The following is a 15467-nucleotide window of genomic DNA, read 5'->3' as shown; positions in this document are numbered from 1 at the left end:
AGATAGACATGCCTTCTGGCTGTAGATGAGGGCCACAGCTGTGTTTGGAGAGATATTTTTAAACGCATCAATGCTGCTCCAATCCCCGCACTGTGCCTGACCTATTTATAGCCAGAGCCGGCCATTGTTCTATTTCTGTCACCTGTGGGCCACACTCTTGTTGATTTACATGCAAATCAACCTCCTCCTCCTTTCAGCAATGAGGAACCTGACGGAAAAGAGAAGGAGAGAAACAGAAAAGTAGGCAGAAGGTACAGCTCCTCAGCCAGAGAGAAGATCCCAGGCACCTTGGAGTAAAAAAAAAAAAAAAAAAACTGTTTGTGAGAGGGAGGATGGAAAACAGTGAATCTGACACATCGGAGAGAAAATAACAAGCAGTTTTGTCAGGACAAGAGGAAGGCAGAGCTCAGAGAGTGTGAGAGACTCTCCTGCTGATTCTCAGAGCCACTTAGGTGTTGACTGGAGAAGAAGTGAACAGAAGAGAGGAAAAGAGCAGAGGAGTGAAGCTTTTAGTTTTAGCGAGGGAGAGCTCTGTCACTCCACGAGTGTCGCTTACAAAGAGGAGGCGGAGGAGGAGGAGGAAGAGGCAGGGGCGAATGTTCCTGGTCTCTTGAGAAAGAAAGAGAGAGAGAGGGAGAGAGAGGGAGAGAGAGACAAACAGAGAGAGAGAGACTGAGAGAGAAGAGGAGGGGACAAGCTGACAGCAATACAGGAAGAGCAGGGCTGCCAGGCGATGTGCTGTTAACTGAAGTACTAATGCTCCAGACCATTTACGAGGCCGACTCTTGTTTCTCAGCAGACGGCATCAGCAAACACTGGCTGCCTCTGACCCTTCACGACATGCACAACGTCAACAACTCAGGTGACTCTTCTTTATCTCTTGTTTGTTTTCCTTTGCTTTCTGTATCATTATAAGAAGGATCTCATCCTAAACTTGTGACAGCACCATCATGAGAGTTTTATTGGTTGCAGAGCTGCCAGATCAAGTGCATCAGTGCATTTGCATTCTAAGGTTGTAGGTGACCCACTCTGCTGTGTGAACTATATGCTGTAGTTTTTGTTGTGGATGTGTCTCTGTTGGGAAAGTTTCAAAGAGAGTGGCATTCTGTGGATGTCTATTGGTAAGTTTAACATTAAATCACTAAACTAACAAAGGGTGGCTTGAGGTACTTGTAATTATTCTGTCATAGACGTCATTTCGGCAAGGCTGCCAACAGTAAAGTAGCAAAGGTTATAATGGACATAAAAACAGAACGAAGACCGTAGACTCTGGTGTGCACAGGATGTTATGCGTCTTTAGCCTTTAATTCAGGGAGACAGAAATATTTTGTCAACATGAAAGACACGTTCCTTTTGATATTTGCAAAAGACAATGAAGCATTCTATTTTTGACCTGACATTTTGCCGAATGCTCGCAGCTGACATCAAGGAGAGAGAGGATGTGTTTGCTTTATTGTCTAAATTCTGATCATGGCTCACTTTTTTGCACTGTACTGTTGTTTCTGACTTGCGGTTGGTGCCAAAAAGCTGCTGTAACAACCTCTGACTGGTTTAGCATTGCTAGAACGTGATGTTCTGGGAAATCCATGATATGAAAGTTTCTTTTTTTGCTCTGTCAGGGGTGAGGAGGGATGGGGGGGGGGTGGGGGGGGGAAGGAAGTGGGTGTATAAAAAGAAGACATTTGGGAGTCATTTCAATTCTTGAAAAAAGGGTGGAGAAGATTGCTTCATCTTTGAATTTTCTCTCTTGCACTAAAATGCCTTATCATTGCTGAAGCGCAGCAGATCGTCTGCATAGATTTTAGCTTCATTGCGACATAACTGAAAGTTTGCTAAATTTTTTTTTACTCTATCAGCACTCTTAAATTAGCACACAAACACACACAAAGCAACTACATAAAGTATATGGCACAATGCAGCCTGATCTCATGAAATTTACGTGACTATAGCAACATTTTTGCAGAACAACTGTATATTACGTGGTTCCTTATATGTATCATAGCACTTACGATGTGAAATGCCCACTGTGTTGCGCAAAAAGCAAGTTACATTTTCTCCCAAACAGATGAGGTTTTTAAGGTTATTGCTCTTTCAAATTTTAGATAAATGAACCCTACCTCCCTACCCTAAACCTAAACCAAACCGTTAGTGTCAAAATAAGCACATTTGAGATTAAAAACAGGTACGATTTTTAAAGTTAATTCTCTATCGAGTTTTAAATCAACAAAACCTACCTCCCTAACCTTAAACTGAACCTAAACCTAGCTAATAAAAGCAAATGTGACAAGAAAAAAGCAATCGCTGAAGCAACCATGTCATTTTGTGGTGATTAAATGACACTTTTGGTTTATGTGTCGACTTGTGTGCTTTAGGACTCATATCCCAGTCCTTTGCTTCACAAGTGCAGCACTCTATAAGTTGATCTACCGTGCAGTTTCATTGCATTTAAAGGTGCACTCAGTATTTTTTTGAATGTGTCATCTTGGACTTACAGTGATACCTAGGGGTGCGGATGCAGCATCATTTAAATGCAAAAGTTTTTAGTGACCAATGCCATTTTAGAAATTCACTATTCATTCAGCCAGGATTAACAATAACAGGGTGGTTGCTGAGATTAATTGAGTAGTATTCAGCTGGTCATGTGATTCTAACATGGCAGCCCCCATGAGGGGACCCTCTTCATGTAGATTAAAACAGTTTTTATAAGGTTGCTGAGATGACTAGAGTGTTCATCTCATGTTACTGGTTATGGATTTATTCATTTTTTTATTTTATTTTTTTAAATAACAATTCATTTCTTTATAAGTAAAACTTTTAAAATAAGGGAAAAATTACTGAGTGCACCTGTAAACAAGCTTGTAAATTAAGTTGGTTATGCAATTCAAGTGTTAAAATGTATCACACAAGTCATGCACTATAGTAAAAGTGTTTTGATGTCATAAGATAGCATTGTGTGAAGGACAGGTTGAAAAGTAGATATTTATAAATGAATAATCTGATGTTTTATTTGTGATTTGTGTGAAAGGGAATAAAAGTCATTGTTGTTATAGTGCTTCTAGTGTTTATTTCACCAAAAATTAAGATATATGAGACCAGGTTGGCATAACGCAATCCTGCCCTTCTAAATATAGTTCTAGCCCTCATTTGTACAGCTACTGCACACAAAGACGGGAAAAAGACTGAGCTGTCTCCTTCAATAAGTCTCAGCAGACTGGAGCAACCTGTTATAGGGCTATGTCCAATCATCCAGGGCAGTAGGACGCTCCATTCAGCACAGTATCTCACGTAGTGTCCTAGGAACATGCATGAATCTCCTTCGCCCTGATACCGAGTGATTCAGTTAATGTTCATTTGTCTAGTGAAAGCCCCATATAGGCATGCATGGCATTATACAGAAGTATGTGGTTAAACAACAGCCATCTGAGTGAGCAAGGCAGGCAGACAGGCAGGCCTGTTGCTCGCTCTGTGGGTCAGCTATTCTTAGTATGTTATTTTCAGCTTATAGCATTAGAGTGCTAAGATTAGCCAACGTGGCGCTCTGCTATCACACCATTTCCACACACTCTTATTATAACCATACACTGGAACAGTTATTAACAGGGTTTTGTCATTTGCTGTCATATGATAAGTGGTCTGGTTTCACATCTGTTATTGTTAATGAGAGTGCACATATTAAAAATGTTTCTTCTTTCACGTTCAATTTCTGCCGTTTTGCTTGACGGAAATAGCACTGCTGCAAAATTCTGAGCATGGAGGATTCTGCTCATCTGAAATAGTTCTCACAACATTGACTGTGATCTTTTGACTGTGCTATGAACTACAGTTAATATGTTGTGTTAGCTGAGGCAAACAGGTCAGGATAAGTATTTCTTAAGAGTGCAGACTTGAGCATGTTGTAATCTGTAACTGGTGTCACAACACTACCTGAGCTCAAGGAATCATTTCTTTGAATCAAAGCTTTGTTGAAAAAATATGATCAGAGTCAAGCCAGACAATGCTGCCATTTGAAGATGTGTATCATTGTGCTATTGTGCAGTAATAGTCAGTGTTAAAGCCATTGAAGACAGTCTTCAAACAAACATTTGTATTAAATGAGCAAAAAGTATTGAATGAACAGGTGATAAAAATAATCTCATTAACCTTACCATTTTGAGCATAACATTTCTAAACTCAGCATCACAATACAAAAATGTCTGACTTGTCTGGTCTGACAATATAAAGAAAATACACAATGTCTCAGGTTTAAGGACATGCAGGGACTAATAAGGAGACATTTGTGATACACATGCTAAACATTTATGTTCACAGACTAAAAAATCCCTATAAATACAATTAACATCAGTGCAGTTTGTGGTCCTTGCATTTTGCTGTATTTGACATGTTTTTTAATAAAATAAATGATGGTTCTTGTACTATCTTGTTGCTGTATTTTGTTGCTTTTCATGGAATGGCCCCAGGCTCTTTTATTATGAGCTTTAGATTATGAATATGGAAGTTATGAGCAAATAATGTGATAAGAGATCATGTGTATGAAGTAGAGAATATTTAACCCTTTGTTGAGCTGAAACTGTCTGGGGACTGTTCTTTGGCAACAAAATAAGTGGAACGAATCTAATGTTTAATGTCAAGGCTATGAATACACTTCTTAAACTAGGCTGGAAAAAAGGCTCGTTTTAATGCTTGTAAAATATTAGCAATTTTCAAAGGTTAGATCTTCATATCAATCAATAATGTGTAAATGTTTACCAAATCTTTTTTTGGTAACACTTTGCAATAAGGACCTTTACATTAAAATGATTAAATTCATTAGGACATGAACTAACAATTATCATTTATTTATCATTTACAACATTTATTAATCTTGGTTAATGTTAATTTGTAAATATTATGTATTGTTAGTTCATATTATTCATAATGAGTTATTTATGTTAACTTTTAATGTAAAAAATGTTTAGCCTATGTATAAATTAACATTAACCTACTGACAAATGCTGTAAAAGTACTGTTCATTGCTAGTTCATAACTATTGTGTTAACTAATATTAATGCGTACAACCTTATTATAAAGTGTTACTATAAAAAAAATAAAAAAATAAAATAAAATGATGATAATAATAATAAAAAAAAAAACTGATTTACATGTATTTTTATTTTTTCCATCACAATTTCACACTGTTTTGCAGCAACACCCCTAAAATCTACTTACACCTTTGTCGATATTACAGAATGACTGGCTCCTTATCAGTAAGTGTGAGTGTAATCTGGATTCCCCATGTACTGTTTTTGCAGTGAGCAATAAACTGCCACTTAAAAATACAGCAGCGTTTCCTGCTTTAGACACGCCTGCAGCCCAGAATAACATCAGCTGTAATGAGCACTCAGTCACCGCAGCATATGCAGCCAAAAAAGCATCATTCTGTTTATGCTAAGAAACAACCATGCCCCATTAAACATAAAGACTGTAAGCGACAACATAAGTTAAAAAATATAACTCAATTTAAATGTTAAAAGGCTAATTTAGGGCCACGTGGTTATTTTGCAGCTCTATACATCACGCACATTTCAAGTGACCTAACCATAAATACATGTTTTATAGAAAAGTTTGCAAATCATTGGATGAGTCATTGAAATTGTTTCCAATAAAGACTTTGGTCATCTTTGTAATCAGAGACAAGGAGTAGCATCAGTCTATGAGAGATGCATTGCTCGAGGGATTATGGGAAATGTAGTATAGCAGATGAGTCACCATATCCCCTGTGGCTGGCCCTGGAGAAGGGTAACCGTTTGGGCACAGGGGAGGATGCTTGTCAACCCTCGCTGCTAAAAATAAAGCAGGTTGCTTTCAGTCATCTTGTGTTTACTGATTTGCAGTGCAAAATCTGCACAACAATTCTCTTCAGTCGAGGTTCTGATAAGTGAAACCATATAGACTAAGAACACAGTTTGCTAAGAAGGTGCATAAAACCAAGGGCTGGTGGATATGTTGAATATTCACAGTCAATTTTCGATGATTTTAATGGTGAGATCAAATTAAGCAACTATGTGAATATTCCAATGATTTCATTATATTTTCACCATTAAGTTTCCTAAAGACTATGTAATTAGACTAGTTTTAATAGCTACTCTTATTTAAATTTGGCAATGCAAACACTGCATTTACATTAATCAAACCAGTCTGACCTCTTAAAAAATGATGTAACTGTGGCCAAATTTTTGCAAAATGACATTTTGTGAATCATTACACACGTATTGCAATAAGTGTCCACTTTGTGGCGCTAAAAGAGAGTTAAATGTTCTCCCAAACATATTGTTTTTAAGGTTAATGCTCTATCCAGAATTAAATGAACAACACCTACCTCCCATTTAAGCATAAATCTAACCGATATTCTCATTAAAAGCAAATATGAAATGAAAAACACAATTGCTGAAGCAACCATGTAGTTTTATGGCACTTCTATGACACTTTTGGCTTACATGTTCACTAGCATGCTCTTCTTCTGGACTTGTACCCCAGTCTTTTGTATTGCAAGTGCAACACTCTACTAGATGAGCTAGTGCACAACTTGATCATGCTCAAACAAGCTTATACTTTAAATATAGTAAATTTGTAATGCAAACATCAAAATATATCACCTCTCAAGTTATGCTCTTGTCAAAGTTTTTATTACGGTAGGATTGTGTGAGGAAACGGTGAAAATTTAAAAAAACTGATAATCTGCCCTTTTACTCGTGATTTGTTAAAGGAAATAAAAGTAAAAGCGCCTGTAGTGTTAATTTCACCTGGAAACTTTTTTATGCAACAAGCCATGCAAAAATATTGGTATAGTAACGTGTTTATATAGAGACCTGGTAGGAAAAATGGCTGATTGATTGAAATGTTGAGCAATTAGTCTATATACAGTAAATACTGATAAAACCTGCATAAATGGTGCATGAAATACATGGTGTTTGAGGTGGTGTTGTGTGGTAGGGAGTTAAGGGTGGGGGTGAGCAGCCCAATAGCTTACATAAATTTGTCAGGGTGCTCTTATTTTTCCCGACTTAAAATTACCAGATGGCTCCACATGTTTGACAGTCTTTCACACATCTCCTATATTAAGAGTGTGCTCAGAAATGCAGTTATATTTAGCCTAGTTACTGCTGGTTTGAGATTCTCTTTTTGGCTCAGCTGGCATTTGTATTACATCAACAGCTCATCTTGGCGTCATTATGCACAATATCCTCAAGAAGGCTTGAGGCCAAAACATTAGGTGTGAGCTTGTATTTTCTCATAATGTGATTTAATGCTGATGTCATATGATGCAAAAATGGACTGCATCGTACTACGGTCTCAACAAGTGTCACGTTAACGTAATTAAAAGAGAGTGACGGGACTGACAAAAAAAAAAAAAAAAAATGTCATTGAGGTTCCATAGCATCACACGTGGGGATCTAGCCTGTTGTTCCATTAACTCAACAATGGATTGTGAAAGCACAATAGACCAAATCTATTTAAAAACCATGACGTCATAGGATCTAATACATCTAACACAAGTTTACTGATTGACAGTTGATTACTTAAAAGCCTCCATATCCAGAAATGAGTTTTGTGTCACAATGATGTCAAAGTATGAAATAGGGTTAAGGTGTGGATGTGAGCCAGAGAGCCATTGACTCTAACCTGGTCAGTCTCACTATCCAAACCACCTACTGGAGTAGATAGCCTTGATGAGTAGAAAGGTGTGAGTGGCTTGACCTGAGGGTTCTTTGCAGAGAGCTCAGTTGATTTGCTGGATGAAAGTGTATCTTTTTAATGATGGCAGTGGGGAGGGCGAGCAGGAAAACATAAGATAAATGAGATATTACAGTGGCAAATGCTCCAAGCCAGCAGGTGTTTCTGAGGCTATTTTTAGCTCCATTAGGGCAGTGAGCCCAAAGCCTGTGACTCATTGTTGAAGTTCATTGGCTGACTCTATGAGTTCTGTAAGAACACATGCTGCTCTTTGTAAAGTGGTGACTCAAGTCAGAATTAATATTCCCCCCATCATTCGGGGATGCTTAGGGTCATCTGTTTGCCTAACTACAGAGAGCTGCTGCTGTCACTTCAAAACCGGCTCCCTTCCAAGAAGAGTCGTCATGAAAAAAAAAGAAAAAAAAAAAAAAAAAGGAAACAAGGTGAAATTTTGCTAAACACCCAGAAGTTGGCTTCAAATGATTGCTTCAACCTCAAATAGAGCTGACAGGCATAGCCAGCGTCTGTGAGTGCCGACAGAAGGAGTGTGTTTGCATCTGGATGTGTGTGTGTGTGTATATGTTTCAGACTTATATAAGGGATGATATAACATCCATGGGTGCTCTCAGTGAGGAGACACCACACAGCACAGCTCAATATCTGCAGGAGAAGGAGTCATTATGATGTCACCGGCGTTGCCATGGCAGCCAGTTTGGGTGGTGGATTGAGTGTGGGTTTTGTCGTAGCCTAAGATTGCACCACTTGCTTTTATGTTGCTATTTTTAATCATCAGTTGCGCATACAGCCATTTTTGATGATGGTGAAGAACATAATGTTCAACCAAACAAGCGCAGAAATGCTTCACAATTAAGTGTGAATTGCTGCGTGTCACACTAAGTGCCTCGCTATGGCAACTCATTATGGGAATTTTGTGGGCTTAAGAGACACTGTTTTATAGATAGGGTTAATGGTTTAAAGGCTTTGCCTCAGTGTAAGCATTGAACAGGTTGTGTCATTTTGTCTGTCTATCTACATTATCTATCTAATCAAGATAATTTTATGCCAAAAAGATTAGTAAGATTTGTGAAAGTGTTAATTCATTTGAAAGCATAACATGCTTTTTTTCATTTGCACAGAAAGTTTTGTAAAGGTGTAAATCAAGTTGCAAGAGTAAGAAAAATAGATTTATAGTATTTTTATGGTTTGTACAATGTACAGTATATTGTTAACAATTCATGTTAACAATGCATATCTGATTATTTCTGGAAAATATTTTTGCCACAAACACAAGTCATTTACACTTTTGCAATAGTTTGTTTTTACACATACAGACTGATTCTATGTAGTTAATACATTTAGCTGTTCATGACACTCTTTCATTGCTTGCATATTGCTGAGTGAATGTTTTTGGCCAAATTTAGGCACAAAAACAGTGTCAAAACGGTAAAATACACTTATACAAAGCATTAAAATATTGTGAATCTTTTTTTCTTACACTTGCAACTTGAATTACACCTTTACAAAACGTTCTGTGTGCATGCAAAAAAAAAAAAAAATGAAGAAATAAAATGCTTGCAATTCGATTTACACTTTCACAAATCTTACTCTGCCCTGCAATTTTTAGGCACAAATTTACCTTCATATTATCTATCTAAAAGCAGGGCAGCATTATAATAATCTGCTCAGACTCTTCCACAAAGACTTCAGTATCTGAAAACCTTAGCAAAGCAATTCGCTAACTCATCTGTCATCTTAACTAAGAGGAAAACACATTTGACTCAGTCATGTTTCCAGGCATTTGCTTACGCAGTACAACTCTCATTGTAGAGAGTTATTTTCAATGTGGAAGATTTACATCGTCCTCAATTGTGTAACAAACCCTGTATGACTTTTTCTAAACCTGAAACATAATATTCATTGGACCGGGAGTATATCTTGTTCAGTTGCTCTGTATGCAGTTACAAGTGGATACAATGACTGTTAAGCTTGTATATTTCCATTTTTTATCCACAACCCTGCCTTTATCTCACGCAAACAATGACACTTTCCAAAGCCCATCTCTCGGTAATTGACAATCGCTGTGCATGCAGACGTGTAGAGGTGTCAAAGTCTGTAATGAGGAACATATCCACTCGTCCCTTTTGTGAGGGACTATCAACCAGGCTTGCATTTGATTTTCACAGTCTGCTTGGTAATATAAAGTTCTTGTGGCCTTGGGGATGTCATCTGCTTTTGTACCCAGTATTTTACTTGTAATAAGGCACAGCTTGAAGAATACAGCAGCAATTTTCCATAATGGTGAAGGTGTGATGAGGGAGGATGATGGGGGAATAAAAAGCAGGAACACAAACATCACATCTATCTGGAAAAACAGACTGCGGTACTGCAGTCTCCATACAGACCAGATGGGTCAGTTGAACCCACTGGCTAGCAAAAACCTTCGCAATTGCATATGGAATAGAGGACTTGCTGGAATTTTAATGTAGATATGCTTTTGCAACATTAAAGTTGCTTTGCTGTTTCTACTCTACATATCAGACAAACACAGAGGCTCCTATGGTGCCATACTGAGACAGAAACTTTTGATGACTTTGAGATGTAGTTAGGGAGAGGAGCGATCAGTTCAGCATGGCATGAAGAGAAAAATTAGGACACATTTTTTATGTGCTTTACTCTTGGAAACAAGTCCTTTAATCTATATGTAGTTTTGCCATTTATTTTCTCCCCTTTCCTCCCCAATTTGCAATGCCCATTTCCCAATGCGCTCTAAGTCCTCGTGGTGGTGTAGTGACTCGCCTCAATCCGGGTGACGGAGAATGAATCTCAGTTGCCTCTGCGTCTGAGACTGCCAATCTGCGCATCTTATCACGTGGCTTGTTGAGTGCGTTACCGCGGAGACATAGCGCATGTGGAGGCTTCGCGCTATTCTCCACGGCATCCATGCACAACTCACCGCACGCCCCACTGAGAGCGAGAACCACACATTATAGCGACCACGAGGAGGTTAACCCAACGTGACTCTACCCTCCCTAGCAACCGGGCCAATTTGGTTGCTTAGGAGACCTGGCTGGAGTCACTCAGCACACCCTGGATTCGAACTCGCAACTCCAGGGGAGGCAGTCAGCATCAATACTCGCTGAGCTACCCAGGCCCCCAGTTTTGCCATTTTAATGGGATTGTGTCTGTACAAGGACTACAAGAACAATGATTCTCAAATGATGAGGACAACAGGGAAAATAATAATAGTAAATTCAAGTAATAAAATGCAGCTAACCATATAATCATGCATAGTTATAGGAATATTCTGGGTTCAATACAAGTTAAGCTCAATCAACAGCATTGCATAATGTTGATTACCTCCTTTTCTTTGAAAATAGCAAAAATGTGGGTTCCAGTGAGGCACTTACAATGGATGTGAATGGGGCCAATTAGTAAACATTAAAATACACAGTGTTTCAAAAGCATAGCCACAAGACGTAAACAATAAATTTAACACGATTTTAGTGTGGTAAAATCTCTTACTAACCTTTGCTGTGTAAAGTTATAGCCAATTACATTGTCATGACGATGTAACACTGTAAACTGTAAACCATAAATTAACATAAAAATGATGATTTAAACATATTTACAGCTAAATAAGACACAAGTTTTAACAGAGGAATTAATGTAAGTGCTTTATAAAATTATAAGTTTCACATTTTTTCCTTTAAACCCCTTTCACTTCCATTGTAATTGCCTCACTCTAACCTCGATTTTTGCTTCTTTTTTTTTAAAAGAAAAGGAGAGACGAGTTGAAATAATTTTTTGTGGTAATCAACATTATTCCACAAATGCTGTCGATTGAGCTTAACTTGTATTAAATTTTCCTTTACTTATGTAGGAGGAGAAAATACTTCCCAAATCTTTTGTTGTTGAATGTCACTTGAAACTTTATATTTTGGTGCAAATTCATCACTTGGCAATGTGGCTATATACTAATACAATATTTGGCCCAGTGATTGTTCCATGTGTTAGGCTGGCAAATCGATGCTGTTGTTTATGGTTTTACCAAATTGTCACTTCTCATATTTAACCTGTCTCATGTAATAATCTAGCATATTGTTGGGCAATATTAATGAATTTCATATTTGATTTTAAGACATTTTTGTTACCTTTGAAAGCTAAACAATTTTGGTAGTGTTTGGTCACACCACTATCTGCTCAGTGCAAAATCTAGCTCATATAGCAAAACCAGTAAAGAACCACAAGTCTAGGCCACAGTTATTTGTCAATACGACTAAATATGTTACCATGTATATGCATATCTGATCATTCAAATATCTGTAAATGATTAACAATAATACACCTTTAAAAACATAATGAAGACTTTCATACTAAATCTTTGTATTCTTACTCTCTTGTTACTTAGTGGACATTAAGCCAGAGGTTCCTTTGGCTCTTGATCCGGGCTCCCCATTGGACCTGCGTACGGACATTAGGATGCAGGGTTCTACTGCAGACCCTAGTATGTGGGAAAGACAGCTTCAACAAGAGCTGCTCCTCATTCAGAAACAACAGCAAATTCAGAAACAGCTGCTCATCAGTGAGTTCCAGAAACAGCACGAGAACCTTGTCCGCCAGCACCAGGCCCAGATACAGGAGCACCTAAAGGTAAAATACATTAAGTTATAATATAATTATATATATATATACAGGGTTGGGGAGTAATTAAATACAAGTAATGGGAATACATATTTAAAATAAAAAATATTAGTAACTGTATTCCACTACAGTTACAATTTAAATCATTGGTATTTAGAATACAGTTACATTCAAAAAGTATTTTGATTACTGAAGAGATTACTTTGCATTTTATTGTCATTTGTTTCATTTAATATTTAGTCCTTTCAGATTGAAAACATTTATACATATAAATGATGCGATCCAAAGTGCATTTGAACAGCGGTGAAACACTTTCTTATGATGTTTTACATTCATACCAGCAGACAGAGAAGTAAGTTTGAAGTTTGGAGCAGAAGAAATAGAAATAAACTTTGTGTAAATTGTCAGCTTTACGTTAGGCTAAAATGCTATTTCTAGCCATTTTACATGCACATGTTACCAGGCACGATCATATTTTTTTTATCAAGAAAATTCACGTTAGATCATAATTTCTTCTTTTCTAGTAAGACCTTTGATATCAGGTCAAAACATTTATTTTTGATAATACTTTTTGTATTGTTTTCCAGTAAAAATATCTAAAAATCCTTAAAACAAGATCAATTTGATTGATCTTGTTTTAGAAACAACACTGCATAAGATATTTAGGTTTTTCAGAGAATTTATTTTTAACATGTGTATTTTGTCTTACTGTACTGGCAGAGCTTTTATAGTCAAAACAAGTGAAAAAAATCTACCAGTGCTGAAGTAGTAATCCAAAGTATTTACAATACATTACTGACCTTGAGTAATCTAACGAAATACGTTACAAATGACATTTTACAACATGTATTCTGTAATCTGTAGTAGAATACATTTCAAAAGTAACCCTCCCAACCCTGTATATATCTGCTGTGAAATCAGCAGCCTACCTGGACAGCATTTTTTAAACATTCAAGCATTCGTTTTAAACAATTCTGGGCATTTTACAATTTGTGAACATACTTATTATGGTGAAAAATGCTTTTAGGTAGGCAGCCAATTGTTGTTTTTTTTTTTTTTTTTTGAGAGACAGCCAATATAAATGATAGCAATGATCATTAATTGTAATAAGACAGTAATAACACTGTTATTAAATGTGTAATAAACACCTGTCTCACAGCTCCAGCAGGAACTGCAGGCAATGATGCAACAACAGGAGCAACTGGAGAAAGAGAGGAAACTAGAGCTACAGAGTCAGGAAAGAGAACTGGAGAGACATCGACGTGAACAACAAGTGCTGGTCCTACGCAACAGAGAGCGGAGCAGAGAGAGTAAGAGCTCGTCATCACTCTCACCCACACAAAACTCAAACACTCAACAACATGTTTCTAATGTCATATAAAATGTCATCAGTCAAATAGCACATTTATATGACGTCTGCTTCATTTAAGAAGGTGCAGAACAAAAGAGAATGAAACTGACAAAAATTGATGGCCTAGTTGAAAAGAATTTGGGCTGGTAACCAAAGGGTTGTAACTTAAATGTCCATGAACTATGACCATTTTGCTTTTGAGCAAGACATGTATCTTCAGGTTGCACCATGGAGACTGTCACTGTGATAAATGTTGAGCTAAATGACTAATTGGAAATTATTTATTTAAATAAATAAACCAAAATAAATGGAAAAATGCAACAAATTAAAAAGTAATCAAATATGTCAGGGTAACAATTCTAGTAAATAATTGAAGAAAAAATTGACAGAAGAAAATGCAACTGAAAAAGAACGAAAAAGAAATATAAAACAAGAACATACAAAAAGATGCCCAGTTAGGGAACAAGGAACATGCCCAGGTCACACACCCCAAAATCAAGAAATAACATTATTCTGCAGAAAGATAATTAAGCATTTTTAAGGACCATTAAGATTTTTTTTTTTTTTTTTTTTTTTTTTGCATTGTGTCAAAGGTGACAATTAGCCATATTTCCTACCCATATTTTAGTTTTGAGTTGTGTAACACCCATTATCATCAATGGTGAGTCTCATTAGATTATCATTACTGTAATTTAGCAATAAATTGTTGTGAAAATAATGTCACAATTCCACAAAAAAATAAAATAAAAAATAAAGATAAAAAATAGGCTTCATTTTCTCTCTCTCTATATATACTGTATAAATCTAATTTCTTATTTGGTTTTTTGATTTTGGGATGACATACGACTTGGACATGTTTTTGACAGGTTTCATAAGATTAACCTAAGTGTAAACAATCGTTATGTTATGTACTAATGCAGCATTAAAAATGACAGAAACTTGAGAACAAACAATCACAGAATTATAGCGAGGCAATATTGTTCTTCCTCGCCTATCTGTTTATGATTATGGGTTTGAGGATGATAGCCAAATATCGCATATATAGAAGCATTTTAGTTATTTTGTTGAGTCTTTATCCATCGATGGAAGAACCTGAGCAGACTAACCTGAAAAGCTATGTAGCTTATTAGCGCCTTCACAGCTGTAAAAGTTGGACATATTTTGAGAACTGTGGATAATTATGTTATTTAAAGCATATATTGAGTCTAGTCAGAACCTGAAGAGTTTGTTATACCGAGATTATGTACTTACTGCAGATACAAGGGAGGTCTAGACAGCAAGATGCTCGTGTATTACAGGACTCAGGCGATGATACTGTCATGCTGCTGTTTTTTGGATAAAATACAAATATTTTATGAGAGATGAATGTGTAGTAAGCTCAGTCTAGCTTTATAATTGTTAGTTTACATACATAATCTCCGTATCTAAATGTTATAACCTACATTAAAGGTTTTAGTGTTGCCTGAACAACTGATCCTGTTGATAGATTGAATTTATTGTTCTTGTGTATGAAATAACGATGTCTTAGCAGCCACACAATAAACTGTACCATACAAAAAAGAACTGCATGCAATACAAAGGAGCATATTTATTTGGACATACAATATAAACATTGTACACAAAATTTTAATGTTTTCTGTAAAGCAACTATAAACAGTATATATTATTGAAAGCACTAGCTGTACAAATACATTTAATTGATACTGAATTAATGTCAACACTGTTTTCCAAATCACCTCATCCCATTAAGGGAAGACAAGCACAT

General features: G+C 36.6%; 1 protein-coding gene across 1 annotated transcript in view; it reads left to right on the top strand.

The window, feature by feature from the left end:
• The first annotated feature begins 596 nt into the window (after positions 1-596).
• Positions 597-15467, top strand: part of LOC127453055 (histone deacetylase 9-B-like) — a 32558-nt gene continuing 17687 nt past the window's right edge. The window contains exons 1-3 of the mRNA XM_051719064.1: positions 597-862; positions 12119-12360; positions 13511-13661. Coding sequence (XP_051575024.1) covers positions 757-862; positions 12119-12360; positions 13511-13661 — 499 coding nt within the window. The 5' untranslated portion in view covers positions 597-756. The remainder of the gene's footprint in view (positions 863-12118; positions 12361-13510; positions 13662-15467) is intronic.

The sequence above is a fragment of the Myxocyprinus asiaticus genome, chromosome 15, assembly GCF_019703515.2.
Source record: "Myxocyprinus asiaticus isolate MX2 ecotype Aquarium Trade chromosome 15, UBuf_Myxa_2, whole genome shotgun sequence".
Lineage (NCBI taxonomy): Eukaryota > Metazoa > Chordata > Actinopteri > Cypriniformes > Catostomidae > Myxocyprinus > Myxocyprinus asiaticus.
The sequence above is the reverse complement of the archived record's forward strand: the minus strand, read 5'-3'. Positions and strand labels throughout refer to the sequence as shown.